Raw genomic sequence first — 27,161 nt, forward strand, 5'->3', positions numbered from 1 at the left:
CTGGCATTTGTTCAGCCCTTGCTCTATACCAGGCATTGTTCTGAGTGCTTTATGGATTTTAAGTCATGCCATTTTCACAACAATACTATGAGGTAAACACTATCATTGTCCCCATTTTACAGACGGGAAACCTGAGGCACATAAGAGGTTAAGTGACTGGCCCAGAATCCCACAGCTAGAAGTGTCAGATCAGATTCACAGCCAGGCAATCCAGCTCTGAGGCACGGGGAAGGATGCTGCCTTGTCAAGGTCTTGTGGTGGGTTAAGAGTAGATTCTCTACTAAAAACAAACAAAACCCCCGCAAAGTCATAGATACAGAGAAGAGATTGGTGGTTGCCAGAGATGGGGGGTTGGGGGTGGGCGAAATAGGTGAAGGGGGTCAAAAGGTACAAACTTCTAGTTACACAATAAAAAAGTCCTGGGCCTGTAATGTACGGCATGGTGACTATAGTTCATAATACTGTACTGCATATTTCAAAGTTGCTAAGAGAACAGACCTTAAAAGTTGTCATCACAAGAAAAAAAATTTTGTAACGATGTATGGTGACAGATGCCAACTAGACTACTGTGGTGATCATGTTGCAACATATACAAATATCTAATCATCATGTTGTACCCTTGAAACTAATATAATGTTATATGAGCATTATACCTCAATAAAAACGTTTAATTAAACTTTTAAAAAAAGAGTAGATTCTCTAGACCAGTGGTTCCCAAGTAGGGGTGATTTTTGCCCCCAGGAGATATTGGGAAATGTCTGGTGACATTTTTGATTGTCACAACAACTGGGTGGGGTGTTACCTGCATCCAGTGGGGAGGCCGCTAAACACCTTACAATGCACACACCGGCAAAGGATCATTGGTCCCAAACGTGGGGAGCGTTGAGGTTGGGAACCGAGGTCTAAACTTGTTAGAGAGGAGTGAATCTACCTCCTCTTGAAGTTAAGGCCTTAGTCTCAGAGCTGGGAGGAGAAGAAATGGCAGGGGGGTGCTTCAGAACGAAGCCTGCACAGCGTGGCTGAGATGCTGTAACAGAGACCGAATCCCTGGGATTACGTAAGCGAGAAGCTCATTTCCTGTGCACATAAATGACCAGAGACAGGTCCATGTGCGCAGACGGCTTTGTGCGTGAGGCCTTTCAGGGCCCAGGTTCCTTTGCCTTGTTGCTCAGGGATTCCCTGGGGTGTTGGCTCAGTTTGCGTGATTGAAGTTATTCTCCACCCCATGTCTGCATTCCAGCATACAAAAAGCAGGAAAGAGGAAGTAGAAGGCACAGAAGTTTATAAGCCCAGAGCTGGGAATCGGTTGTTAAACACAACCATTATTAAATTAAATTCTATAAATGTATAAATAACTAATTTATGTTAAAAAAAGGTTAATAAGTACTCAAAATGTATCACTTCCTAATTTATTTTGCTACATTCTGCCCATTACCTAGGCCCTTGAGATTTTCACATCTGTTTTATCTGTATTGTGGAATCACTGCGTAATGCTGTGTTCCACTGTCCATGCCTTCCCAACTTTTTTTTTTTTTTTTGGCGGTATGCGGGCCTCTCGCTGTTGTGGCCTCTCCCGTCGCGGAGCACAGGCTCCAGACACGCAGGCTCAGCGGCCATGGCTCACGGGCCCAGCCGCTCTGCGGCATGTGGGATCTTCCTGGACCGGGGCACGAACCCGTGTCCCCTGCGTCGGCAGGCGGACTCTCAACCACTGCGCCACCAGGGAAGCCCAGCCTTCCCAACTTTGCAGTCCATGGCATCACAGTGGTATCAGTCACAGAGATCAGTAAACTCTACAAATTAGAGCTTGAATGTTTGCTTTGTCGATTGTCTAAATTTAAGAAAGTGATCAAGCAAATGTTAATAATGGAGATTAAACCTCAAACCTGTAGGCATTGCATTACACCTGTTGCCATTGCACTGTGAATAACACAAAAAGTTGAGAAAGTATTCTTCCAGAATCTGTAAAATATGATTCGATTCAGCAAAGATGTTGCTTATATCACTGACAAACTGTGATGACAAAGGCATTTGTTGTTTGCCTTTCATCTTACTTGTTAACATGAAAGAAGTTATCAGCCAACATTTACGTTGGCAGTGCTCTTGTTCATCCATGATGTGAGCAGCCTCTTTTCTGAATTTGGTAGTGATTGAGCATTTATTTGTAGTTTGATTTTGTGACACTATTTTTTTTTTAATTTATTTTAAAGAAGATGTTGGGGATAGGAGTTTATTAATTAATTGATTTATTTTTGCTGTGTTGGGTCTTCGTTTCTGTGCGAGGGCTTTCTCTAGTTGTGGCAAGCGGGGGCCACTCTTCATCGCGGTGCGCGGGCCTCTCACTATCGCGGCCTCTCTTGCTGCGGAGCACAAGCTCCAGACGCGCAGGCTCAGTAGTTGTGGCTCACAGGCCTAGTTGCTCCGTGGCATGTGGGATCCTCCCAGACCAGGGCTCGAACCTGTGTCCCCTGCATTAGCAGGCAGATTCTCAACCACTGTGCCACCAGGGAAGCCCTTGTGACACTGTTGTTGGTGATAGATTTGTAAAAACTGATAGTGTATTTTGCAAGAAATTCCAAGTCACACTGAAGCTAGAGGTGTATGAAATTCACAATAAAGAGGACTGTATTTTTATTTTTTGTAACTCTGTGCTATACATTCTTTTTAAAATTTTATTTATTATTTTTTACTGAAGTATAGTTGATTTACAATGTTTCAGGTGTACAGCAAAGTGATTCAGTTATACATATACATATATAAGTATTCTTTTTCAGATTCTTTTCTATTATAGGTTATTACAAGATATTGAATATAGTTCCCTGTGCTAATCGTTAGGTCCTTGTTGTTTATCTATTTTATGTATAGTGGTGTGTATCTGTTAATCCCAAATTCCTAATTTATCCCCCCATACATTCTTTACATCAGTAAAATTTACAGCAGACATATCTGTGTGTGTGTATACTTTTTCCCCCAGAACCCTAGAACATCTTGTCAGCTCACCACCACGCAGATCCCCTTCATTCACGGTCTGTTGGCAGGAATATGAGTCACATGGTCCCAAGGCCACGCCTAGCTTCAAGGGATGCTGGGAAATACAGTCTCTAGCTGGGGGCCATGTGCCCAGCTAAAATCAAGGCAGCCCAACCATGGCAGCCCCGTGTATTTTCCCCAGAGGAGAGCACCAGCTCACTGGGGTTAGCCGTTTAGATTTTCCAGGGCCACACTTATGGCCTTCTCATGGCCTCATCTGAAGGCCGGCTTCGAGTTACCACTAGCTCCCACTCAGAATTTCAGGAAAGCACAGAGTATGGTGTCCTGAGGGGACAGATTCCCAAACCTCATGCTGCACCTTCAAGTGCCTGCTTCCTGCCCTTGCTTTACCGTTTGCATCTGTAATCCTGACAGCCATACCAGCAGGGCTTGACTTTGAGCAGTTTTGTGCTCCACACCAGTGTTTGGGGTACATTAAACAGAACGTGGGTTCTGGAGTCCCAATTCATGCAAAATCTCTTCATCTCTTTGAGCCTCAGTTTCCTCCTCTGTAAAATGAGGATGATAAAATTTACCTTGCTTGGGCTTCCCTTGTGGCGCAGTGGTTGGGAGTCCGCCTGCCGATGCAGGGGACACGGGTTCGTGCCCCGGTCCGGGAGGATCCTACATGCCGCGGAGCGGCTGGGCCCATGAGCCATGGCCGCTGAGCCTGCGCGTCCGGAGCCTGTGCTCCACAGCGGGAGAGGCGACAGCAGTGAGAGGCCTGCGTACCGCAAAAAAAAAAAAAAAAAAAAATTTACCTTGCAGGGTTATTGTAAGAGTCAAGTGAAACAATCTTTGGGGAAGTTTTGTTGTCTAGAAACTACAATCCAGGTGTGAAGTAATTAATTCCAATTCCTAACCGAATGGTTTGTGATCAGGCTCAGATGGAATTACAGACACATAAGCCCTTTGTAAAACTGTTAAGTACTGTACTGATATAAGGTGGTATATTACATTTTTAAGTAATGAAAAATTATTGGTTGTTTTATTATAACAAAAGAAATACTGACATAGAAAACAAACTTACAGTTAGTTACCGAAGGGGAAATGGGGGGAGAGATAAATTAGGAGTATGGGATTAACAGATGCACACCACCATGTATAAAATAGATAAATAACAAGGATTTACTGTATAGCACAGAGAACTATACTCAATATCTTGTAATAAACTATAGTGGAAAAAGAAAAAACAAGGAAAAGAAAAAAAGCAATACTGCTAAAAATTTAGAAAAGGCAAAGTAAAAATACCCATAATGCTACCACTCAGAGATCTAACTACTGTTTATATTTTGTTATAGCTCCAACAATTATTAACTCGTGGTCATGTTTGTTATATTTGGACCCCCACCTACACCCTCCAACTCCCTTATTCAAATAATCAGATTATTTTGAAGCATGTCCTAGACATCATATAATTTCATCATAAACATTGCAGTATTTATCTCTAAATTTAAGAATACTTTAAATAAATATAACTTCAATATAAATATCACACCTACAAAAATAAGTTCTCTAATGGAGGATGTTGATAACAGGGGAGGCTATGCACGTTTAGGAGCAGGGGATATATGGGCAACCTTTGTACCTTCCACTCAATTTTTTTTTTTTTTTTTACCTTCCACTCAATCTTGCTGTGAACCTAGGGCTGCTGTAAAAACTGAAGTCTCTTTTTTAAAAAATAAGCTCTTAATAGTATCAAAAGGTGATCATTATTCAAATTTCCCTAATTGTGTATTTCTTTTTTCATAAATTGTTCTTGTACCTTTGAATATTGGTTGTTTATATTTTTCTTATTTATTTGCCAAGCTCTTTATATATTAAACATATTAACTAAGGTAATATTAATTACTATTGTTATTCCAACAGGGGAGGCCATGGAGACTTCAGGATCACTTCAGGACCACAGTCGAGTCCACGGAGAATCAGAAGATCTAGACCGTATGTTTGCTCTCTCTGCCCTCTGGGCAAAGCCGCACGGGAGGTGAAGTCCAGCAGTAGGTGGAACAGAAGACCCTGCTCAGCTCATGCGGCACAATGAATGGCCCAAGTTACGGTCAAAACCTCTAGAGAAGTAGTGACTTTACACACATGCACATGTGTGTGCTTGGTCCAGTCTGTCCCCCAGTACTCTAGCTGTGTGGACCCTCAGTTGCTCCCCAAATCTCAGAGGCTCTGGGGGCTTGGACTTGCACTAGGGAGTGTCCTCAGAAGGTGGGAAGCGTCCTGCATGGCCCCAGAATGGGGAATGGGAAGGTTTAGGGCTTGATCGGATCCCACCTGCCCTGTAATTTACAGAGAATTTTAAATTGGCAACTGCTCTACACAGTGTAGTGGTCTCTTGGGAAGGATAGAGGGCTTAGAAGCCCCTCTCTGGGCTCCACATTCAGAGAAAAGTCTGCCTTTGGCCTTCCTAGAGCCTCTGGGGCCTCTGAGATCCCTGGTCTCCTGTACCTCCCATTGGCCCTAGGGGTTTGGGAAGAGTGTCCCAGTGAATCCAGCCACTCCTTGCTCCCCACATCCAAGTAGACCCCTGGGGAGGCCTGGGTGGTCTCTGGGGTGGGAAGGGCAGGAAACGCTCATCCTTGCCTATGTGTGCCTCCCAGATGGAGAGACAGATTTCCACAAGCAAGACGAGGAGGCTGAGCTCTATTCTCAAGACCAAGATGAGAGCGGCAAGTCTTCCTCCTCTTCATCCTCCTCCTCAGGTAAAGCAATGATTTCATTAAATAAATCTATATTAAGATATTAAAGACAAGCATTTACATGGAAAAACCAATCTCCTGGACTTCCCTGGTGGCGCAGTGGTTAAGAATCCGCCTGCCAATGCAGGGGACACGGGTTCAAGCCCTGGTCTGGGAAGATCCCACATGCCGTGGAGCAACTAAGCCCGCGAGCTACAACTACTGAGCCCGCGTGCCACAACTACTGAAGCCCACACGCCTAGAGATTGTGCTCCGCAACAAGAGAAGCCACCGCAATGAGAAGGCTGCACACTGCAACGAAGAGTAGACCCCGCTCACCGCAGCTAGAGAAAGCCCGCACACAGCAACAAAAAGCCAACGCAGCCAAAAAATATATTAAAAAAAAAGAAAAAAATTAACAAAAAGAGAAAAGAAGAAAAACCAGTCTCCTGAACCTCCCACCTTGGTACTACAGCTCTCTTTTTCCATATTCCCTTCCAGAGCCTGCCTCTCTGTACATGTAGCTTGTACACAGTTATAAATACCATAGAGGGACTTCCCTGGTGGTCCAGTGGTTTAGAATCCACGCTTCCACTGCAGGGGGCACGTGTTCGATGCCTGGTCAGGGAACTAAGATCCCATATGCCACGTGGTGTGGCCAAAAAAAAAGAACCCAAAAAATTACCGTATAGACAATTTTGTCCTTGGTTTACAATTTTTTTTGCTATCTTATCCTAAGCATTTTGCCATGTTATTCCATAATATCTTAGCGGCTATTTTTCACGTTTCCCAAGTAGCCCCTCAAAGTGACTGCGTCTCATGTAAAGGAACGTTTAAGTTTTGTAGGAGCACTTTGGAATCAGGGGCAGTGCATGTGTCCATTCAAGCAGCCTGCAGGTTCATACCCTTTCTTTGCCACTAACTAGCTAAGCGTCCTTGGGTAAATTGCTTAACCCTGTATGCCCTGGAGTCCTCATGCATAAGATGGGAATGATAACAAAAGTTATCTCATAGGATACCTGTGAGGATTACATTCTACACGTGCAAAGGCTTAGCACCTATCAGATAGTAATAGCTCTAAAAATAACTGCTATTGTTAAGATTTTCCCCCTTCCCCACCCCAGTTTGTCCTGCTCAAGAGCATCCTTGCACAAAAGCCTTTACTTTTTGAATTTTTCATACAAATCAAGTCCTACATATCTACTCCCACAAGCACTTTAATGGGTTTAGAGGGATGAGCATCTCTAATTGGACTTTGATTACAAATTGCCACATTATTCTCTGAAAAGAAGCAGGATGTCTCTCTACTTTTATTCTTTTAACTCAAAAGGTAAGGCTGAATTTATAGCAGCAGCAACATCACAGCTAGCATTTATTGAGCACTTACTTTGTGCCAGGTAGCGTTCCAAGCACTTTATGTGGAATAACTCAGTTAATTCTCATAGCAACCCATGAGGAAGGCATTGTTGTTATTCCCATTTTACAGGTGAGGAAACCGAGGCCAATGAGGTTTAGTTCTAGAAGAGCTTCCAGAGGCAGGAGGGCTACAACACGGGATTCTGTCCCTTTGTTTGTCCTCCGTAGGTGGGAAGGGACGTTCTGTCTTCTGATTCTGATTGACCCTCAGGGGTTGCTGCTCCCCCACAAATGTTCTCCCCCAAGTGTGGCCATAAGTTCCTTCCTTCTGGTCTCCAGAGTACATACACATGGGACTGGGCGTAGTTAACAAAACTGAACACTTAAAAGAAAGCAGCAGGAAAATAAACATGGAGTCCTAGAAGCATTGAGACAGACTGACATTCAGGATCCTGGTCTCTGGTCCTACCCTGGTTGGCCTGCTGCTGGAACTCAGACCCTGCCCATTCTTCAGGCTCAGACGGTGACCATTAGTCCTTGGGCCCCAAGCCTGGGTGCCTCCCAGCAGCCCCCCACCTTCCTCCACGTTAGGGCCCTAACTCAGAGTCTGGCATGCAGCACCACTCTCCCTACATAGCTTTTTGTTCTTTTTTTTGTTTTTGTTTTTTGCGGTACGCGGGCCTCTCACTGTTGCGGCCTCTCCCATTGTGGAGCACAGGCTCCAGACGCGCAGGCTCAGCAGCCATGGCTCACGGGCCCAGCCGCTCCGCGGCATGTGTGATCTTCCCGGACTGGGGCACGAACCCGTGTCCCCTGCATCGGCAGGCGGACTCTCAACCACTGTGCCACCAGGGAAGCCCAGCTTTTTGTTCTTAACGTATCCTGTTTGGGTTTTTTAAAATATTTATTTATTTGGTTATACTGGATCTTAGTTGTGGCTCGTGGGCTCCTTAGTTGAGGCTTGCCGGCTCCTTAGTTGTGGCATGTGAACTCTTAGTCACGACATGCACGTGGGATCTAGTTCCCTGACCAGGGATCGAACCCGGGCACCCCTCATTGGGAGCACGGAGTCCCAACCACTGCGCCACTAGGGAAGTCCCTATCCTGTTATTTTTAAATTAAAACGTTTTTTCATTATGAAAGATTACACATGGGCACATTGTAGAAAATATGGAACATACAAAGAAGTAGAAAGAAGGAAAAAAATCATCCTTTGCTCTGTTAGATAACCACTAAACACATATTAGTGTATCTCCTTACAGTTATTCAATAAATATTTATTGAGCATCAACTATGTGCCACGCTCAGTGATGGATACTCGGGACACCAGAAACAAACGTGATTTTTTCTGCCAGAGTTAATTTTTTAAACAATTGAATTAGACAGAACACAGAAAAATTATCCTCATTCTTGACAGCATACAATTCTACAATACCTTTTATTAAAAATTATATATTATGCATAGGGAACTATATTCAGTATCCTGTAATAAACCATAATGGAAAAGGAAAAAATCAATCCTTGAACAAGTTTTAAAAATTATATCTTATGGGGCTTCCCTGGTGGCGCAGTGGTTGAGAGTCCGCCTGCTGATGCAGGGGATGCGGGTTCGTGCCCCGGTCCGGGAAGATCCCACATGCCGCGGAGCAGCTGGGCCCGTGAGCCATGGCCGCTGAGCCTGTGCGTCCGGAGCCTGTGCTTCACAATGGGAGAGGCCACAACAGTGAGAGGCCCGCGTACAGAAAAAAAAAAAAAAATTATGAATATATCATGGAGAAAGCTAAAATAATATTAATGTGAATGTTAATAGAGATTGTCCCTGTTGGATAGAATTTGGAGTAATTTTTGCTTTCTTATTTTCTGTATTGTTTGATATTTTGCAAAATATGATGAAAAAGCCTTTTGGGGGCATTGATTGATATTTGTAAAATACAGAAAAGAAGAAAATAGAAGCCACTCAAAATCCCATCTCTTGAGATAAATACCACTGTTGTTATCTTGATGTACTTCCTGATACCTCTTTTTCTGTACCAGTTGAGATCACATACGCACTGATTTTTTTTTTTTCTGCACTGATTTTTAAGCACAGTTAACTTGGTTTCCTATAATTAAAAAATTTATCCATGATAGACCAGGAGGTCCCCAAGCCCGCTGAGGAACATCGGGACTGCTGGGGCCCTCTTGGTCATCCTGAGGAAAAGGGAATCCTCTGGACCTGAAGCTAGAAACTCCTAGGCCTGAATCCCCAGAATGCTGACCAATCCAAGAGTGCCAACAACGCGGTCATTCTTCAAGGCTTTAATCAAACTCCTGCTGCAGGCGGGGCAGCCTTAGGACAGTGATACCCAGGCCTCGTCCTTCAGGAGCTCAAGGTGGTTGGAGGGATGAGCACCACCAGGGACCCTCATGCCCACTGTGTCAAGCACAGACAGTTGATGCTATTAGAAACCCCAGAGGAGGGTGGGCAAGATGCGTGTGAGCTGGGGCAGCTGGAAAAGCCCTTCTGCAGGAGGTGTGACATCAGCTTAAGCTTCAGGATAAGGGAGCAAGTGGGAAGGGCATTCCAGGTGGGAGACAGAGCACGAGCAAACCCAGAGTCAGCGTGGTGTTGGTGGCATCACAGAGTTGATGCAGCACCCATACTGGGCAGTAGGGAGAGCACCTCAGTAACACGATACTTCACAGGACCTTGTCTTATCTTAGTGAAAGCCGTATTGAACATAGTAAGTGATTTGTCTGAGGTCACACAGAAAGTTCATGGCAGTTCCTGTCCCCTAACCCTCAAAGCAGAATTCTTCCCCCAGACCACACTCCTCACATAAACTAAATTTTGAGAACCGACACCAGAATGAGGTATTCCAGGCTCGATCCAGGCTGAGGTTCTCCCACAGCTTGTGTTTGTTCCCTGCAAAGAGCAGCAATGAGGACTAGCCCCCCCGAGTAACTGGAAAATGTTGGCAGAGACGGGGGCTGGTCTCCCCTGCAGGGGCAGCTCGCCCAGTAGGCAGTAGGCCTCACCATTTCTCCTTTGCCCACTTGGCTGATGGTTGAATTTCTCAGTGGGCCTGAGCATGTCCGTGTGAAGATTTTTTTTTTAAATAAATAAATACATTTATTTATTTATTTATTTTTGGCTGCGTTGGGTCTTCGTTGCTGCGCTCGGGCTTTCCCTAGTTGTGGCGAGCGAGGGCTACTCTTCATTGCGGTGCACGGGCTCTAGGTGTGAGGGCTTCAGTAGTTGTGGCACATGCGCTCAATTGTTGTGGCTCACAGCCTCTAGAGCACAGACTCAGTAGTTGTGGCGCATGGGCTTAGTTGCTGTGTGGCGTGTGAGATCTTCCTGGACCAGGGCTTGAACCCGTGTCCCCTGCATTGGCAGGCAGATTCTTAACCACTGCACCACCAGGGAAGTCCCCCGTGTGAAAATTTGTTCCTTGCAGTGTTATTTATAGTAGGGCAACAATAGAAACAACCTAACGTCCAACAACAGCAACATAGAGCAGTGATGCTACACCCTGTCCTGGTCAGAGCTCTGGTCTTCATACATCTCTAAAGTGAAAAAGAGAAATTCAAATCATAGAATTTGTTTGATCTCATATACACTTTGTAAAAATTCACACATACATGATTGTAAACAAGACTGGAAGGAAAAATATCAAAATGTTAATAGTGGTTATCTCTGGATGGTTAAATTATGGGTGATTTTCATTTTCTTGTTTTTTTTTTGAATTGACTTATACCATAGATACTTTACAATAATCTTTTTTATCTTTATAACCAGAAGAATATAATTTTGTTTTTTTAAAAGAAAACTTTAATAAATGTTAGCCTAAATTCATTGTGGGAAGAAAAGAACTTGGGGGAAAGAGCCTGGATTAATGCCTAGTACAGATCCTGGCACACATAAGGTGTTTAATAAATGCTCTCATGACTCTGGAGCTGAGCTCTGGGTTCTAGTTTTGGAGATAAAAATGATTAGAAGTGCAGGCCTTGGTGACAGACCTGGGTTTGAACCCTGGAATTTCTGCTTCCTGACTGTGTGACTTTCAGCGAATAACTTAACTTTTGTGAGCCTCAGTTTCCTTATCTGTAAAATGGGGAGAGAGAGACATTAATACCTTCTTCACAGCATTTCCAAGAGGATCAAATGAAATATTAACTATAAATTACTTAGTTCAGTGTTGGTACATAGTAAGTGCTCAAAAAATGGCGACTCTTATTACTGACTTTGAACGAGGCCCAGGTCCTCTCAGGCCCCCAGTTCTTCTTCAATCAGCTGAACACAGTCACCTCGGGGCGTGTGAGGGATGTCAGACAGAGCAGCAGGAATGCTCTTGTACAGCTGTCTTGCCTCTTGAAGAGTGCCCACCTCACCCCCAGTGCAAAGACTATGTTACTTTTTAAGGCTTCCGACACCAGGAGAGGGAAGCCACTCTGGGGTGCTGTAACTGTGGGGAGCTGACTAACAGGCTTTGTCTACGCCCAGGTGCTGAGCATGGGGAGCCTGACGTTTTGAAGGATGCGCTTCAACTCTATGAAGGTGATTGTCCAGTGGCTTTGGGGAAAACAGAATTAAACAAAGGACATGAAGGCTTAGGACCTTTTTGGGAGGAAACAAGGTGATGAGGGTGTTTCATGAGCTCAAAGTCCTGGGCAGATATAGGAGGTGTGGCAAGGTGAGTGGTTATAACATGGGCAGATGGAGGTGGGGGCAGGCATTTTCTGCCACAGTCAGACTGTCTTGGAATCTCTTCTGATCTATAACCCTGACTTGCAGGTTGACTGTGACCAGTCACCCAACCTTTCTGGGCCTCAGCTTTCCAACCAGCAAGATGGAACTTAATCAGTACCCTCTCTCTTGGAATACTGGGTTGTTTAAGCATGCAAGGGAAAATTAAGGACCTGATTTCTACAAAACTCAAATTACGGAGTAATTGTCTCTAAGCATCGTGATTTTTACAGCGAGCAGATATAAATATTATGGCACTTTGCTTGGTAGCACTTTGATGAAATGGAGGAATTTGTAGGAATGAACCAGTTTGCCAAAAAGCCTCATAAATGAACACTGCCAGATAAGAAAACCTGTTTAACTTTGTTTAATCCAACATTTACATAATCCGCCTAGTCTCCTAATGCCAGATAATAACCCAAGAAATACAACGGGAAACACATATACATTCAAAGAAATGGAAATGAAATATCTTAATATTCTGCATCAAGGTATTACCAGTGGCTGCCACTGGGTGGTAGCATTGTGAGTAATCGTCATACTATTTTCTTTCATCTGAATTTTCTGATTTTCTTTTTCTTTTTTTTTTAAACAAAAACAGGTACTATCTAATTTTTTAAAATGTTGTTAATTAAGTAGTGTAAGAAAGTTTTCACTGAGTGTAAAATGAGAGAGAAACTGTTACATATACGTACATTTTAAATGTTTTTTTCTCATCAAAAAGTAAGCCATGTTCACTGTAGAAAACGTAGATATCGTCACGTATTTGTGAATTAATTCCCCCAAGTAATGAATTCCCCGCCCCGCCTCCCCCCTCCCGACACACCAGAGGCACTTGGTAATTACGCTGCCGGAGTCTCATTTCATGCCGTTCTTGGTTTGCCTTCTGTACCCTTGGTGCTGGCCTCTCTGGTCACTTGCAGACACTGGCTCCTGTTTGCACATTAGCCTAAAGACAGTTCAGCATACTGAGTGTTTATTGCCATGAGCTGAGTGCCCCCTTCAGGTGTTCGTGTCCTGGGGCTGATCTGGAGGGCGGAAGTGTACAGAGTGGGGACTCCGGCCTCCCCTTGAGGGGAAGAAGGTGACAGACTAGGAGAGAAGTCACTGGGAATAGAGTAGGCGCCAAGAACCAGAGGGTGGGGACTTCCCTGGTGGTTCAGTGGGAAACACTCCGCGTTCCCAATGCAGGGGGCCCGGGTTCGATCCCTGGTTGGGGAACTAGATCCCTCATGTATGCCACAGCTAAGAGTCTGCATGCCACAACTAAAGTTCCTGCGTGCCACAACTAAGACCCAGTGCAGCCTAAGTAAATAAATACTAAAAAAAAAAAAAGAACCAGAGTGTGAATGAGGTGGGAGGGCTACCCAGGCCAGATTAAAGGGAAGGCTGTACCTCAGGGCACGTATAGGGCTTGATTCACCCTAGGCAGCCCAGACAGGAGCTCCACACTGGGGTCAGGGGCCAAGGCCCCCATGGTACAACCCAGCTTGGCTTCCACAAGCTCAGGGCCTGGTGGGGCTGGAGCCACGTGGCTAAGTGTCCTCACCTGCATCTGGATAGGAATGAACAGGCACAGATTGCAAACTGGTGGCCTGTGTGTACAGATGTATATCATCTGGCTCACAGAGTATCTTTATTATTATTATTGTTCTTAATATATTTCATCACGTCTACAACTAACAGTTTTTCACATCTGGAGATCTGTGAAATCAGGGTGCCTCTTAAAATCACTGGCAACTTGCGGTTATAATTGGCAGTAGTTTTCCTTCCATAAAATGACGTCATTCTCACAAACCATGATATCTTTGATTCGATGGAATATGAATTGCCAGCTTTTTTTATAGTCAAGAAGTTTATATAAAAACCTGGATTTCTGGCTTCTCGTGGGAAATTAGAAGACCTGTAACATGGGGCAGGCATTGCTGCGGCAGCTTTCGGGGACTGCGGGGTGGTGCCTGCCCCTTTAGATGAAAGAGGAACCCTCCAGTTTGCTCCAGTGCCCCCTGCAGATCAATGGGAAGTCTCTCTGCAGTGTAACTTCTCCCCACCCAGAGGATATGAATATGCAGTCACTGATTTCCCTTCTGTGCAGGTGCCCCCGGGGAGGTGGTGCCGTCTGAGGAATCAGGTGAGTGTCTTTTAGGGGAGAGGGGTCGTTGGTACTGGTGTTGAACGAGGTCTGGGCACCGTCTTTCCCCCAAAAGAGGCAGGTGCTATCAGGTGCACGGCTGTGAGAGATGGGACTCCCAGTCTGCTTGGGGCCTGGGGCTCTGACCCGGGCTCAGCAAGCAGGCGGGGCTGGCTGTGGCATGAGACAGGGGGCCAGTGGAGGTTAGAAACGGGGTCCAGGCAAGAACAAAGGGATTATTAATAACAATCTATAGATAGAAAGATCCCCTGGGGGCTGGAGAATTCAACAGGGGCGTTTTCAGAAGTCACCTGTGGCACTCGTTAAGGACCCAAGCTGGCCTGGGCACTAATGTTGAGTTTCTAATTTCCAGGACTCCGAAGGAGAGGCTCTAATCCAGAGAGTGGTAAATATGCAAGCTCCAAGAGGAGAGTGGGAGGCGGCCTGGATTCCAGGGGCTGGGACAGGACCACAGGCAGCCTGGGGGGGAAGGAGATCAGTCCCAGCAGCAATGCCGTCACCAGCCAGAGTGTCACCGTGATCCAGGAAAGGGGCCTCCGGGCTCAGGTGACATGGATCAGAACAGACACAGGCCTGTGGAGGAGGAGGGCATCAGTGGAGGTCCAAGGACAGCCACCCCACCTTCAAGCTTTGCCCTGACCGGTCCTGCAGTGAGTGCCCTCTGACCCAGGAAATAGAACCTGGGAGAGCCATTCTCAGTGAGGCAGGGGAGCGAGAATCCCACCAGCTATACCGTGTCAGAGTTAAACCGTCGTCTCTCTCTTGTTCCCAAGGAGAAGTGGAGCCCTCTCAGTTAAGAAGACTAAATATAAAGAAGGATGGTAAGGAAATTGGGGTTCCAGGGCTGCTGCTTTTGTCTGGTCCAGATTTCTCTGGGTAGAAAGTCAGCTGGTGGCCTGGAACGACAGTAATCATGGCCCACCTCTGCTGCGGGCCCTGCAGTTTGCAAAATCCTCAGCTTAGAATCACCTTGAGAAGGTGGTACAATGATTCCTGTTTTGCAGATATAGAAACTGAGGCTCAAGGACGGGGAGTGGTCTTACAGCTAGTGAGTGACACGACTTGGGCTTGGATCCTGGTCCTGTGCTCTTTCTGCTGTACGTGGAGTCACTAGCATGATAAACGCCCTCCAGGCCTTATGGCCATAATGGGGAGCTGGGAACAGGCTGGGCTGAGGAAGCTGTGAGGTTAGATTAGACTGGACTCTAGGGAAGGAGTGATGAGAACCGGAGGGACTGCCTCGACTCCAGGCCTGGAATCGTGGGGGCTTCAGGGAGGAGGGTAAGGGTGGGAAGGGAGACCATGTTTTTTGGGGGGGGTTTGGGCGGTTTTTTTGGCCGCATTGTGAGGCATGTGGAATCTTCTTAGTTTGCCGACCAGGGATTGAACTCGGGCCCCAGCAGTGAAAGCCTGGAATCCTAACCACTATGCCACCAGGGAACTCCCGAGAGCATAGTTTTTGTTTTGTTTTGTTTTTTATATATAAATTTATTTATTTATTTTTGGCTGCGTTGGGTATTCGCGTGCAGGCTTTCTCTAATTGTGGCGAGAGGGGACTCCTCTTCGTTGCGGTGTGTGGGTTTCTCATTGCAGTGGTTTCTCTTGTTGCAGAGCATGGGCTCTAGAGTGCAGGCTCAGTAGTTGCGGCGTGCGGGCTTAGCTGCCCCGCGGCATGTGGGATCTTAGTTCCCCGACCAGGGATCGAACCCACATCCCCTGCATAGGCAGGCGGATTCTTTACCACGGGACCACCAGGGAAGCCCTCTAGAAATATTTTGAGTTGTTCAAAAGCCCGCCTATAGGGAGTGGGAGACCTGTGTCCGAGCCCCTGGCTCTGCCTCCATCAAGCTACATGAACCAGGATGTGCTGTCGAGCTGTCCCGGGCTATGAAGTGAGCCTCATCCCACTAAAACTGAGATTCCCAAAGCGCAGGCCATGTCCAGGTTGCTTCAGGACATGGCATTATACCCCCAAGTGAGAAGGTGACTGCCCTTTCCCCTCTCTTTCTCTGCTTGGAGCCCCCGGGCCTTTAGTGCCACCCTGACCCTTGCTCACTGCCCTCCGGACACAGAGATCAGGACCGTACGCAGAGCTGTCTGCAGGCAGCGGCGGGTAGACCTTCACCGTCTTGCTTTATGGGCCTTGCGTTTGTTCTTAAGACATGGAATCCTAGTTTTCCACTTAGTGTTGTAACATGAAGTTTCCTTTTCAAGTAAATCTATTTAAGGAAAAATAAGAATCTGCTTAAAGAAAAACTTTAAGTAAATAGTACAAGTAGTCCTTGGGTAGCAAGAAATTGTGAAGGTCATAAGCAGTGCTACGTAGAAAGAGCAAAACCCACAAAGGTGGTGTGTGGATGGCTGAAATCAGAAAAAACAGACAAGGGTGATCCCCTAGGTCCCTCTTGGCTCCAATACACCTTGGAGTCCTTATCCTGGCCTGATCTCTTCAGCCCCCAAAACTTCTAGTTCCCTAAAACTTGAAGTTCTCTTCCCAGAAATTCACTTACCCTGCCCTCACCTGGTTGAACCCTTCACTGTACTGGGTCTGTGCCTTGATCCCACCTTCTTACCTGTCTCATGGCACGTGAATGTGCGCACGCACACGCGCGCGCGCATACACACACACACACACACACACACACACACACACACACAAAATCTTCCCTTTCATCCAGCTCCTACTGCCTTGGCTATCTTTAAGGCTTACCTCAAACTCTCTTTCTTCCATTAATCCCTGCCCCAGATATGGTGAGTCCTGAATGCTTATGACATCTTACAACTGCATCCAATTCCACAGTGTGGGGACCTTATAATGTATTTACCATTCCCCACTTGATAGATGTTTAGGTTATTTCTAATTTTTTGCTCTTTCAAACTAAGCTGCCTTAGCCATCCAGCCCTCTGTTTGGCCTTACATTTCTCTGCAGTCTCTCTCTTTTTAAAAACATTTGTATTTTCTAAGTATTTACTCATAAGAAAATGGGGGAAAGATCAGGGAGAAATTCTCTGCTAGGAATTCATTTTGCATTTCTGAAGATTTGGGTGAGGAAAGAGTTTTCACCCCCACTCTGTCACATCTCTGAACAGACCTAAGGCTGATGCTTTCTTAAACGTTAAGTCTAGTTCTGCATGACGTCTTTTTTTCCCCTAAAGGACAAATTGATATCAGAGCCAAGAATGTTCTAGAAATAATCTTTTGATTTTTCCCCGCAGAAAAAAAATAACAAAAACAAAACCAGAAATACCCTCCTCACTTCTGTTCACTTGCCTTCCACATGCCACCTGACAGCAGTGATATGTAGTCTCACTCTGCCTTTTACCATTTACAAAGGACTTTCCCCTCCAAGACCCCCATCCATCCCTCCGTCAGTGGTGTAGAGGTTGCTCTCCTTGATTTATCAATGAGAACGCTGAGGCTCAAGGGAGTCAGGACACTTGTCCAAAGTTCACAGCACATCAGTGGCCAAACTGCACTAAAGTAGGACACAGTCCCAGCAGCCTCGGCCACTCAGAGAGCCTGCCTCGCTCCAGGGAACCGTCTCTGAGTTGTCCTCTCTTTCTTCTTTTTCTTTCTTTTAAAAACCTTTTTGGCATCTTCCCTATCACAACCCTCTGCCTGGGTCAAGGCCCCTGTGTTCTCTCCCCTGATGACTCCCACAGCACCTGGCAAAGGGCAGGGGGGCCTCCTTCACAAACCATCCCTGAATTCCTGCCCAGGGCATGGGCCCTGCCTCCCAGCTACTCTCTCTACCTCCATTAACTACTAGGAAGAGCCTTCAATGCTGCTTCTGGGCACCAGGCCCACGGAAATGCACACACAAGGGCACAGACACATTCATATGCGGTGATGTTTGGTGCAGAAAATCAGTCCCTTCTAGCTTCCTCAATGGGAGACTAGTTACATAAATTAGGGTAAGTTTATGCCATGGAACACTATGCAGCCATCAGAAAGAACAGGGCAGGGGCTTCCCTGGTGGCGCAGTGGTTAAGAATCCGCCTGCCAGTGCAGGGGACACAGGTTCGAGCCCGGTCTGGGAAGATCCCACATGCCGCGGAGCAACTAAGCCCGTGGGCCACAACTACTGAGCCTGCACTCTAGAGCCTGTGAGCCACAACTACTGAGCCCGCACACCTAGAGCCCGTGCTCCGCAACAAGAGAAGCCACCACAATGAGAAGCCCGCACACCATAACGAAGAGTAGCCCCCGCTCGCCGCAACTAGAGAAAGCCCGCGCGCAGCAACGAAGACCCAGCGCAGCCAAAAATAAATACATAAATAAATGTATATATATATAAAAAGGAACAGGGCAGATCTGTATATGCTCGGAGATAGAAAGGATGGCCCCAATCTATCAAAGAGAGGAAAACAAACCATAGAGCAGCAGGTACACAAACCGATCCTGCTTTTGTTTTTTTTGAATGTGCATGTATATACTTGGAAAAGTTTTGTCAGTCACTGCTTGCTTTTACGGAGTTGGATCAGGAAGGGAGAAAGGAGCAATGGGAAACTTTTAAACTAGGCACGTGCATTTTTTACAATTGTATTTAGCATCATTTGACAAATAAGGCGTCAGACACCTCTGCATGCCCGGCGCCGCTTTAGATGATGGGCAAAATCCCCAACCACCATCCTACAGAGTGGGTCAGAGAATAAACACAGCAGTGAAAATCCAGCAAGTTGAGTGGTGATAAGTGTTAGAAAAATAATAAAGTGAGGTGAGGGCTGAAACAGGTGGGACTTGGGATGCTGTTTTAGTTGGGCTGGTCAGGAGCAGCTTCTCTGAATAAAGCTCCCTTTGAGCAGAGACAGGAATATTTTAGTTAATTAAAAAGAGAGAAAGAAGCAAACAGTAATCTTCACCTCTGCCTTTACAGATGAGTTTTTCCATTTCATCCTCCTCTGCTTTGCCATTGGGGCCTTGCTGGTGTGTTATCACTATTATAAAGGTGAGTGTGTGGGGGTGGTGAGAACAGGGGGCAGAGGTCCAGACTTGCAGGCTGACCATTCTCTCCCTCGCTGCCCCTGCAGACTGGTTCATGTCCCTTGGGGTCGGGCTGCTCACCTTCGCCTCCTTGGAGACCGTTGGCATCTACTTTGGCCTGGGTAAGACCTTCGCACACAGTCTCTGGGAGGGCAGCGGCTGGGCTGGCCGCAGGGGCTCGCCAAGGGCTGGAAAGCCACGACCTAAACTTTTTATAAAGATTTCTTTATGCTTGTGTTTGCTTCCTGACCGCTTTCAAGGTCAATGTGAGGTCGTTGGCAAAACCCCATGGAAAAAATGGGCAGCTCCATAAAAATACAACAAAGACAGTTTAAAGTGGCAAACAAACAGAATCAGCCAGATACTGAAAACAGGGCAGTTAATGGAGTGAGGTACTGAATTCTCCGAGCTTCCTGGCATTGTTATTGCTGCTCGTGGTTGTTTTTAATAATAAGAACTCAATACCATTATCTAAGCTTAACCTGCAGCCTGAAATTCCACCATCAGAGCTTTGTTTGTACGGGTTAGGCCTTTGTTCAAGGGCAGGAGGGGGAGGTCTGACCCCGGATCCTTCGAGGGGACGCAGAGCTCCATCACCTTTCTCTCCTCCGTTCTTGACAGTGTACCGGATCCACAGCGTCCTGCGTGGCTTCATTCCCCTCTTTCAGAAGTTTAGGCTGATAGGTAACTTTTACATTCTTCTATGTTCACTTTCTCTCCCTGCCAGGGTCGTCTGTTGCAAATGAGGCTTAGCATAGTGGAAAGAGCACAGGGCCTGGAGTCATGGGCTTGGGTTCAAGTCCTGCCTCCTTCAATTTACCATTTCTGGGGCTCTAGAGCCTCTTTTAGCCTCAGTTTCCTCAACTGGAAAATGGGTGTAATAATACCTACAGCACAAAGATGTTGTGAAAATCAAGTGAGGAATGGATGTAAAAGTCCTTAAGTCTGAACCATTGTAGGAAAGTGGAGGGGACCTGGGTATCCCTCATTCTCTCATAGAAGTTTGCATCTCTCCAAACAGTGTCTTCTTTGTGATTTTATTTGCCCAGCTGGGGGTGAGAGGGGGTTTCAGTTATCTTACACTTGGCTGATGAGGAAACTCATTAGTCAGTTACATTCATCAGAGAGGTAGAGTGACTTGCCCAGAATCACACAGCTAGGGTGGCTGGGCCAGGCTAAAGGAGATCCCCTTTCTTGACCAGCAGCTCTGTGTCTACCATTAAATCACAAAACTGAGACCAGGGGCTGTGTGCCTGCGTGTCGTGAACTTTTGTCTCCTTTAATCCACCTCGTGCATAAAGGGGAAATTCGTTGCAATGGCTGTGGGTCATGACTGCCTTATCCCAGCTCTGAGGAGCATTTGGGCATCTGGGGTAACGGTGGGGAGGAGGCCTGGCTGCCTTCAGAATCCCATGCCATCCTGTGGGCTTTGCCTTCCAGGCTTCAGGAAGACCGACTGAGGCCAGTGCCAGGTGGGCAGCCAGGCCAGGCCCCGGTGTGACCACCACTGCATCCTTTCAGCCCACGAGGACAGAACAGCGTCCTGGGAGACACGCTGGCAGGCCAAGCTAGAGCAATAAAGAGAGCGCTTTGCCTTCCATGTGTTCTGAACATTGGCACCAGCTGGGCCAAGGTGTCCCTCGGGCAGTGTTGGCATGCAACCCAGCTGCCAGGATGGCAGGAGAGGGAGGGAGCGGGCCTGTGCCCTTCCCGGGGCCTGGATCAGCGGGAGGATCCTGGGACATCACTCCTCTCAGGAGCCAGTGGGAGACCCCTGGGCCCTGCAAGGTGTAACGTGTCGGGGCTTGTGAATTCTTTCAAGTCCCCAGGCCATCCCGGGACAGACAGATGGTCCACTGCCCTGAGGCAGGGAAGTACCACGTCAGGCCCCTGGGGTGAACCTGATACAGGCGAGATTTGGGGGAACTAAATCCACAGCATCCAGGTCTTCCTATTACCTAGTGCCAGCCCTGCTGTCCTTGGACTCCATTAAGAGGCAAATAAACATTCTCTTCCCTGGACTAAAAAGAGTCAGCTAAATATTCCTTTCAGTTTCTTGAGTGTGAGAATACATTTGAGGTCTTCTTTGACCCCATCTAGTCAGAGGGGGCACCTTGTCCTACTGGACAAAGTATAAAAGGGAATAAATGCAAAAAGCCCCTCATTTTAGGTCCAAGACTTCAATTGCACAGGTTTGGAATAGGAGGCAGGGTTTTGCAAACGTTCTTGTGAAGAAGATCTGGAGCTGTTAGGTATTCTCAGCTCAACAAATACCAAAGAAGTAAGATAAGAGCACAAAAAAATCCATTGCAAACTCGGGTTGTGTTAGTGGAGGTATAGAGACTAGACTGAAGGAGGTGATATTAGGTTCTCTCTTGTACACAGCCAGACCACGCCAGTAGAATATGTTCTAGATTCATATATCAAGAGTGACAGTGACAAACTAGAGAATACACAGAAGAAGAAACTAGAGTGGGGATGTAAAGAATAATTGAAGAAGTGACAACTCTTTGACTTGCCGAAGAAAAAAATGGGGACCTTTACTGAGCTCGTGGACTCTGAAAGACACTTTCTCAAGTGTCTGTGATTGTCCAGGTCCATTATGTGGTTTAATTCTCACAACAGCCTTGAGATGTGTACATCATCCTCTTTTTGCAGATGGAGAAACAGAGACTCGAGGAGTTGTAGTAACTTGTCAAGTTCCCACAGCAAGTCAGTGACAGAGCTGTGAGTGGAACCCAAGCCTGTGTTCTCCTGACAGAGCTTGGCTAGTGCAGTCCCCCACCCCAGGCAGAGCATCCCTGAGGCAGCTGCAGTTTATTCCCAGTATTTCCCAGATTTGGGAGTTCTCAGACTTACAGAATTGTTTTTTAATTTTTTTAAAATTTATTTTATTTATTTTTGGCTGGCATTGAGTCTTCGTTGCTGTGCACAGGCTTTCTCTAGTTGCGGTGAGTGGGCTTCTCATTGCGGTGGCTTCTCTTGTTATGGAGCACGGGCTTTAGGCATGCGGGCTTCAGTAGTTGTGGCACACGGGCTCAGTAGTTGTGGCTTGCGGGCCTAGTTGCTCCGCAGCATGTGGAATCTTTCCAGACCAGGGCTTGAACCCGTGTCCCCTGCATTGGCAGGCAGATTCTTAACCACTGCGCCACCAGGGGAGTCCCCTAGAATATCTCTATAAAGTGAGAAAAGGAGGGCTGCCAACTCCTTATCTTGCCAATTAAGGAAATAAAAATAGCAAAAAACATCAACTGTCAGCATCATTTTATAACAGAAAGGATAGTCCCGCATCAAAAAAGCAGGGAAATTGTCATCAGAAACAAAATGGGGCTTAAAATGAAAAATGAAGCTTTATGGAAATCTCACTATGTGTCCTTTGCCTTCAAGTCACTGTGGTCTGGTGAAAATTTTATCATTTGGAAACCGTGAGACTAAAGAACTCCTCAGGACTTTTACATTCTCTCATTTTGGGGGTTTTCCAACTCAGCTCCCACACCTCAAGGGATGAAAGGCTTGCTACCTCCCAAAGCACCTTGTACTGCAAGAATTTTTCTGCTCTGTGCTAAGACGCCTCTGTCAATGAAGCTTAAGGCCTTCTTTCAACAGAACAAATGACCCACGGGTAGGGAATGTTCCTGATAGTCATGACTATGTTATCTCAACTTTCGGCTCTCAGCTCAGCCCTGACAGCAGCACCTGGGGCCCAGCCCTCCAACTTTGTCCCTCGTTTTCAAGATTGTTTTGGCTGTTCTGGGTCCCTTGCATTTCCACACAAGTTTTAGGATCAGCTTGTCCACTTCTGCAAAGAAGCCGGTGGGAGCTCTGCTGGGATTGCATTGCACCTGAATATCAGTGTGAAGAGGATTGTGCTTCTTCTTAGTGATGTATTACCTCCTTTTACATTTTGTTAGAAAAAAAATTGCCCCAAATCCCAGAACCAAAATCCACCACAGATGGTATTTTGGTGTGTTTCCTGTGAGTCTTTTTATTGCATAAGTTCATTTATTTTTATTTTGGGCCCTTTTCTCTTTCATATATAATAAGCATTTTTCCGTTCCTACATACTCTCCCTAAGCATCATTTCCGGCCGCTGGGTATTTCATGCTTTACAGAATAATCCGTCTATACTTAGAAGATAATATCCGCAGCTAACATTTGTTCAGCACTTGTTCTGTGCTGGATGCGGAGCCAAGCACCCTGCATACACCGTGTCGTTTCATCCTCATCACAACCCTGAGAGGTGGCACCTGTCCACGATCCCCATTGTACAGACAGGAAAACGAAGACACGGAAAGTTAGTTTCTGAGGTTTGGATTTCAAGCACTTGTGTATAACTTACTTTCCTCAAAAGGGAGCCTGGAGTGCACAGATAAGATATTTATCAAATGAACAAACAGCATGCAAGGTTTCACAATAGAAACATGAACTTGCTGACTTGAGGGCAGTGTGGTTAGCTTTCCCTGTCCCAGCCTCAGTTTCCTCATCTGTACAATGGGGATCACAGCAGCGCCCACCTCACAGTGTGCGGTGAGGGTTATGTGAGATGATTGCATTTCCGGCACAGAGTAGAGGTATTTGATTTGGGCAGAGGCACATATTAAGGCCCTCAGGGGCAGGCAGGCAAACTCAGCCCGGTGTAGAACAGTGTGGAGCAGGGAAGAGAGGGGGCCGAGGGAGCCGATACCTGACCTAAGGGTGACTGCCTGTGAAGACGTGAGTTCGAACTGCCGCTGGTATCCTTGGGCTTTCTGGGCCCAGGTGTCAAAGGAGGGGCTCAGGTGGGTCAGGTTGTAGGGGCCCCTCATGCGCTGGGAGAGAAAGACCCCCACCTCCAGATCTCAGTGGAGGGTCTGCCTGCCCTAGTGTGCTGCCTCCCTGGGGCCCCAGCCCCCAGCACTGCCCTTGGAACCCCTCACTGCTTCTCTGCCGAGCTACAGCTCAAGGCCAGTGCCAGTGGGGTCTGGTTACACCTCAGGCGTCAGGCAGATTCCTGGAGCCCCAGTCCAACAAGTGGTCTAAAAATAAAGCATTGAATCCTGAGTCCAGGAAGGCAGGGTTGCAAAGCGGGGCGGTGGAGCAGGGCTTGACGGGCTGGGCTTCCATCTCTGGTTGCCCTGGACACTGTGCACTGGGTTTCTGCTGTGACCACAGCAGAGGAGGACACGGGTATGAGGGTATTTCGAGGCCATCCAAGCCAGCTTGCACTGGGAGGAAAAGAGGGAAGCCCGGCAGTGCTGTGGCAGTTGTCTCCTTCTCCTGACACGGCCCCAGGAATCCTCCGTCTACTCCAGAGGACCCAGGCAGGACCAGAGATGGAGCCAGGGTATGCTGCTGACTGAGCCTGGGAAGCTGGGGAAAGCACTTGACGTGGAGGCTGGGCTTTGCGAGGAAGATGTAGGGAAGGGCTTTGCAGGCAGAGGGCCCAGGGTGGGCAAAGGCATGGAGGAGTGAAAGGACAGCATGTCTGGGGGGCAACAGGTATCAGTCCAGCATGGCTGGGTAGGAGTGAGGATTAGTGGGCAAGAAACCACCAGGGCAAATGGCCTGCTTCCCCCTGGAGAACCTTGAGAGCTGGGGTAAGGAGCTGGGCTTTAGCCTGAGGACAGTGGGGAGCGACGGAAGGTGTTTGAGCAAAGGAGTGGCATGGTGAGATTGCATTTTAGAAAGATCACTCTGGTGGCCCTGTGGGGGCCATGCGAATGAGCATGACCTCCAACTACGGGGAAGATAATGGACCAAGGGCTGCTGTGCTCTGTGTGTGCCCCGAGGCCATGCTTCCCGTGGGATGCTCTTCGCCGTTGACTCAGGAGACATACTAAGCAGGCCCTTTCCTGGGAGACACAGGACTCCCCTGACAGTTGACTTCAGCTTGAGGACTCCCTGACGCCTGCCGAACTCTCCTTAGGTATCCAGCAGACAAAACCCTTCCACCTGACCGTCCTTCCCTGTCTTCTTCCCCTGGGGCTAGATTTGCATCTTCCCAGCCTTCCCCTCCCTCCCTTTTTCTCTCCCATAGGTGTTTTCCCTAAGGACATCCTTCCATATTTCACCTCATCCTGTGCTAGCTTCTCAGAGGGCCCAGACTAATGGGATGAGACTAGAGGGGCGATAGGTGCAGAGAAGAAGGGTAAATTTGGAGACATGAAGGTCTAATCCACTGTATGGCTGGAAGTGTGCACCCACCGCAGCCCCCTGGCCTTTCCCCATGGCTGGCGTTCTCAACATGCAGCACGGCAGTCCTCTATGTCCATATTGGTCTTCTCAACTAGGCTCTGAGTTTGTTTGATAAATAAATGAATGAATGATTAAGCAAGTGAATGAATGAATGAAGTGAAGAGGAAAAAGGAGTCTAGGATGATCCGGAGCTCCAGTTGGGGTCACTTGGTTGTAGCCATTATTTGGTATTTGCCCGGTGTTTTTTCTGCCACTGCAATTTTCCTTTGAAGACTAAACCTCTTTTGTGCATCAGAGGAGATTATCAAGAGTGAAAAGACAACCCGTAGGATAGAAAGTTATTGCAAGTCATCTAATAAGGGTTTAACATCCAGACTATACATATATAAACTCCTACAACTCAACAACAAAATAAACCACCCAATTCAAAAATGAGAGAAAAAAAAGCAACGGAATTGAATGGACATTTCTCCAAAGAAGATGTTTTTAAAATAGCCAGTAAGCACAAGAAGGCAGGTTTTCAGCGGATTGGATGAGGCCTACTCACATTAGGGAGGGCAATCTGCTTTGCTCAGTATCATTTGTCATTAGGGAAACGAAAATCAAAACTAACAATGAGATACCACTTCACACCCATTATAATGGCTATTACGTTAAAAAAAAAAAAAAAGGAAAATAACAAGTCTTGGTGAGGCTGTGGAGAAATTGAAACACTTGTGCCCTGCTGGTGGGAATATAAAAAAAAAATGGTACAACCACTCTGGAAAACAGTTTATCAGTTTCTCAAAAAGTTAAACATAGAACCCAGCAATCCCACTCCTAGATATATACTCAAAAGAATTGAAAACAGGGACTCAAACAGGTATTTACACACCCATGTTCACAGCAGCATTATTCACAGCAGCTAAAATGGGGAAGCAACTCAGGTGTCCATCAACGGATGAGTGAATGGATAAACAAAATGTGCTCTACACACACAATGGAATATTGTTCAGCCATAAAAAGGAATGAAATTCTGACACCTGCTACAACATGGATGGGCCTTAAGGACACTAAGTCAAGTGAAATAAACCAGTCATAAAAGGACAAATATTGTATGAGATATGAGATCCACTTATATGAGATACTGGAATAGGCAAATTCACAGAGACAAAAAGTATCACGGAAGTTACCAGAGACGGGGAGGGTGAGAGAGGCGGTTTTTGCATGATGGGTACAGAGTTTGTTTAGAGTGATGAGAAAGTTCTGGAAATGGATAGTGGTGATGATTATAAGACACTGTGAATTTAGAAATGCCACTGAATTATATATGTAAAAATGGTTAAATGGTAAATTTTATGTTATGTGTATTTTACCACCAAAAACTCCCCGACAGAAACCTGCACCTGATGGATTCTGGGAGGGTCAACCGCACACTTGCTCTGGCGGTGGGTACTGAGGGGCTTTAGCCAGTCGGCACATCCCAGTCACTGATTCAGGGCTGGGCATGTGGCAGAGGCACTGGTTGTCCCCCAGCATCTTTTCTTCCTTTTTCCCTTTCTGGGTCTCTCTGACACAGCCACAGAGGTTGTAAACCAACTAATCCAGGCTCAGCACTCAACAGAACCCGGTCACAAGGTGACGAGTCTCCCCACATGGACCCCAACCATCTCTCCCCTCCTTTTGCACATGTGCTGCTTCCGCATTGGGGGGTGGGGTGGGGCGGGGGTGGGGGCTCTGTTTCCTCAACCCCTGACTCTCAGATGGAATTGTGACTTACCTTGACCAATGGAATGGAGCAGAAGTGACATGTGACTAACCCAGGCCAAACCTTTAAGAGGCCTGGCAGCTTCTGCTTTTCCTAGTGGAATTCAGGCTCCGTGTAAGAAATCTGACTGTCCTAAGCCCTCCTGCAGTGAGAAAGCCCAAGCTGGCCATTGGGGGAGGCCAGGCAGAGAGAGGCAGAGAGAGACGGGCAAAGTGCGGGAACTACAGGTTTCTGCTACAAACACAAACAACCCAAAAGAAAATGGATACAAAATTTAATGACACTCCAAATAAGAGGAAATCCAA

The 27,161-nt window shown here is 46.8% G+C and overlaps 1 protein-coding gene across 2 annotated transcripts in view; it reads left to right on the top strand.

Moving 5' to 3' along the window:
- The window catches only part of TMEM40 (transmembrane protein 40), a 48,886-nt gene extending 23,196 nt beyond the window's left edge, over positions 1 to 25,690 (top strand). For both annotated transcript variants that reach the window (XM_060308412.2, XM_030840925.2), the window contains 10 exons: positions 4,900 to 4,971; positions 5,637 to 5,738; positions 11,557 to 11,610; positions 13,895 to 13,930; positions 14,304 to 14,336; positions 14,725 to 14,772; positions 18,829 to 18,900; positions 18,983 to 19,057; positions 19,557 to 19,619; positions 20,376 to 25,690. In XM_060308412.2, the coding sequence (XP_060164395.1) occupies positions 4,900 to 4,971; positions 5,637 to 5,738; positions 11,557 to 11,610; positions 13,895 to 13,930; positions 14,304 to 14,336; positions 14,725 to 14,772; positions 18,829 to 18,900; positions 18,983 to 19,057; positions 19,557 to 19,619; positions 20,376 to 20,395 (575 nt within the window). In that variant the 3' untranslated portion in view covers positions 20,396 to 25,690. The remainder of the gene's footprint in view (positions 1 to 4,899; positions 4,972 to 5,636; positions 5,739 to 11,556; positions 11,611 to 13,894; positions 13,931 to 14,303; positions 14,337 to 14,724; positions 14,773 to 18,828; positions 18,901 to 18,982; positions 19,058 to 19,556; positions 19,620 to 20,375) is intronic.
- The last annotated feature ends 1,471 nt before the right edge of the window (positions 25,691 to 27,161 follow it).

Source organism: Globicephala melas, chromosome 11 (genome assembly GCF_963455315.2).
Source record: "Globicephala melas chromosome 11, mGloMel1.2, whole genome shotgun sequence".
Classification (NCBI taxonomy): domain Eukaryota; kingdom Metazoa; phylum Chordata; class Mammalia; order Artiodactyla; family Delphinidae; genus Globicephala; species Globicephala melas.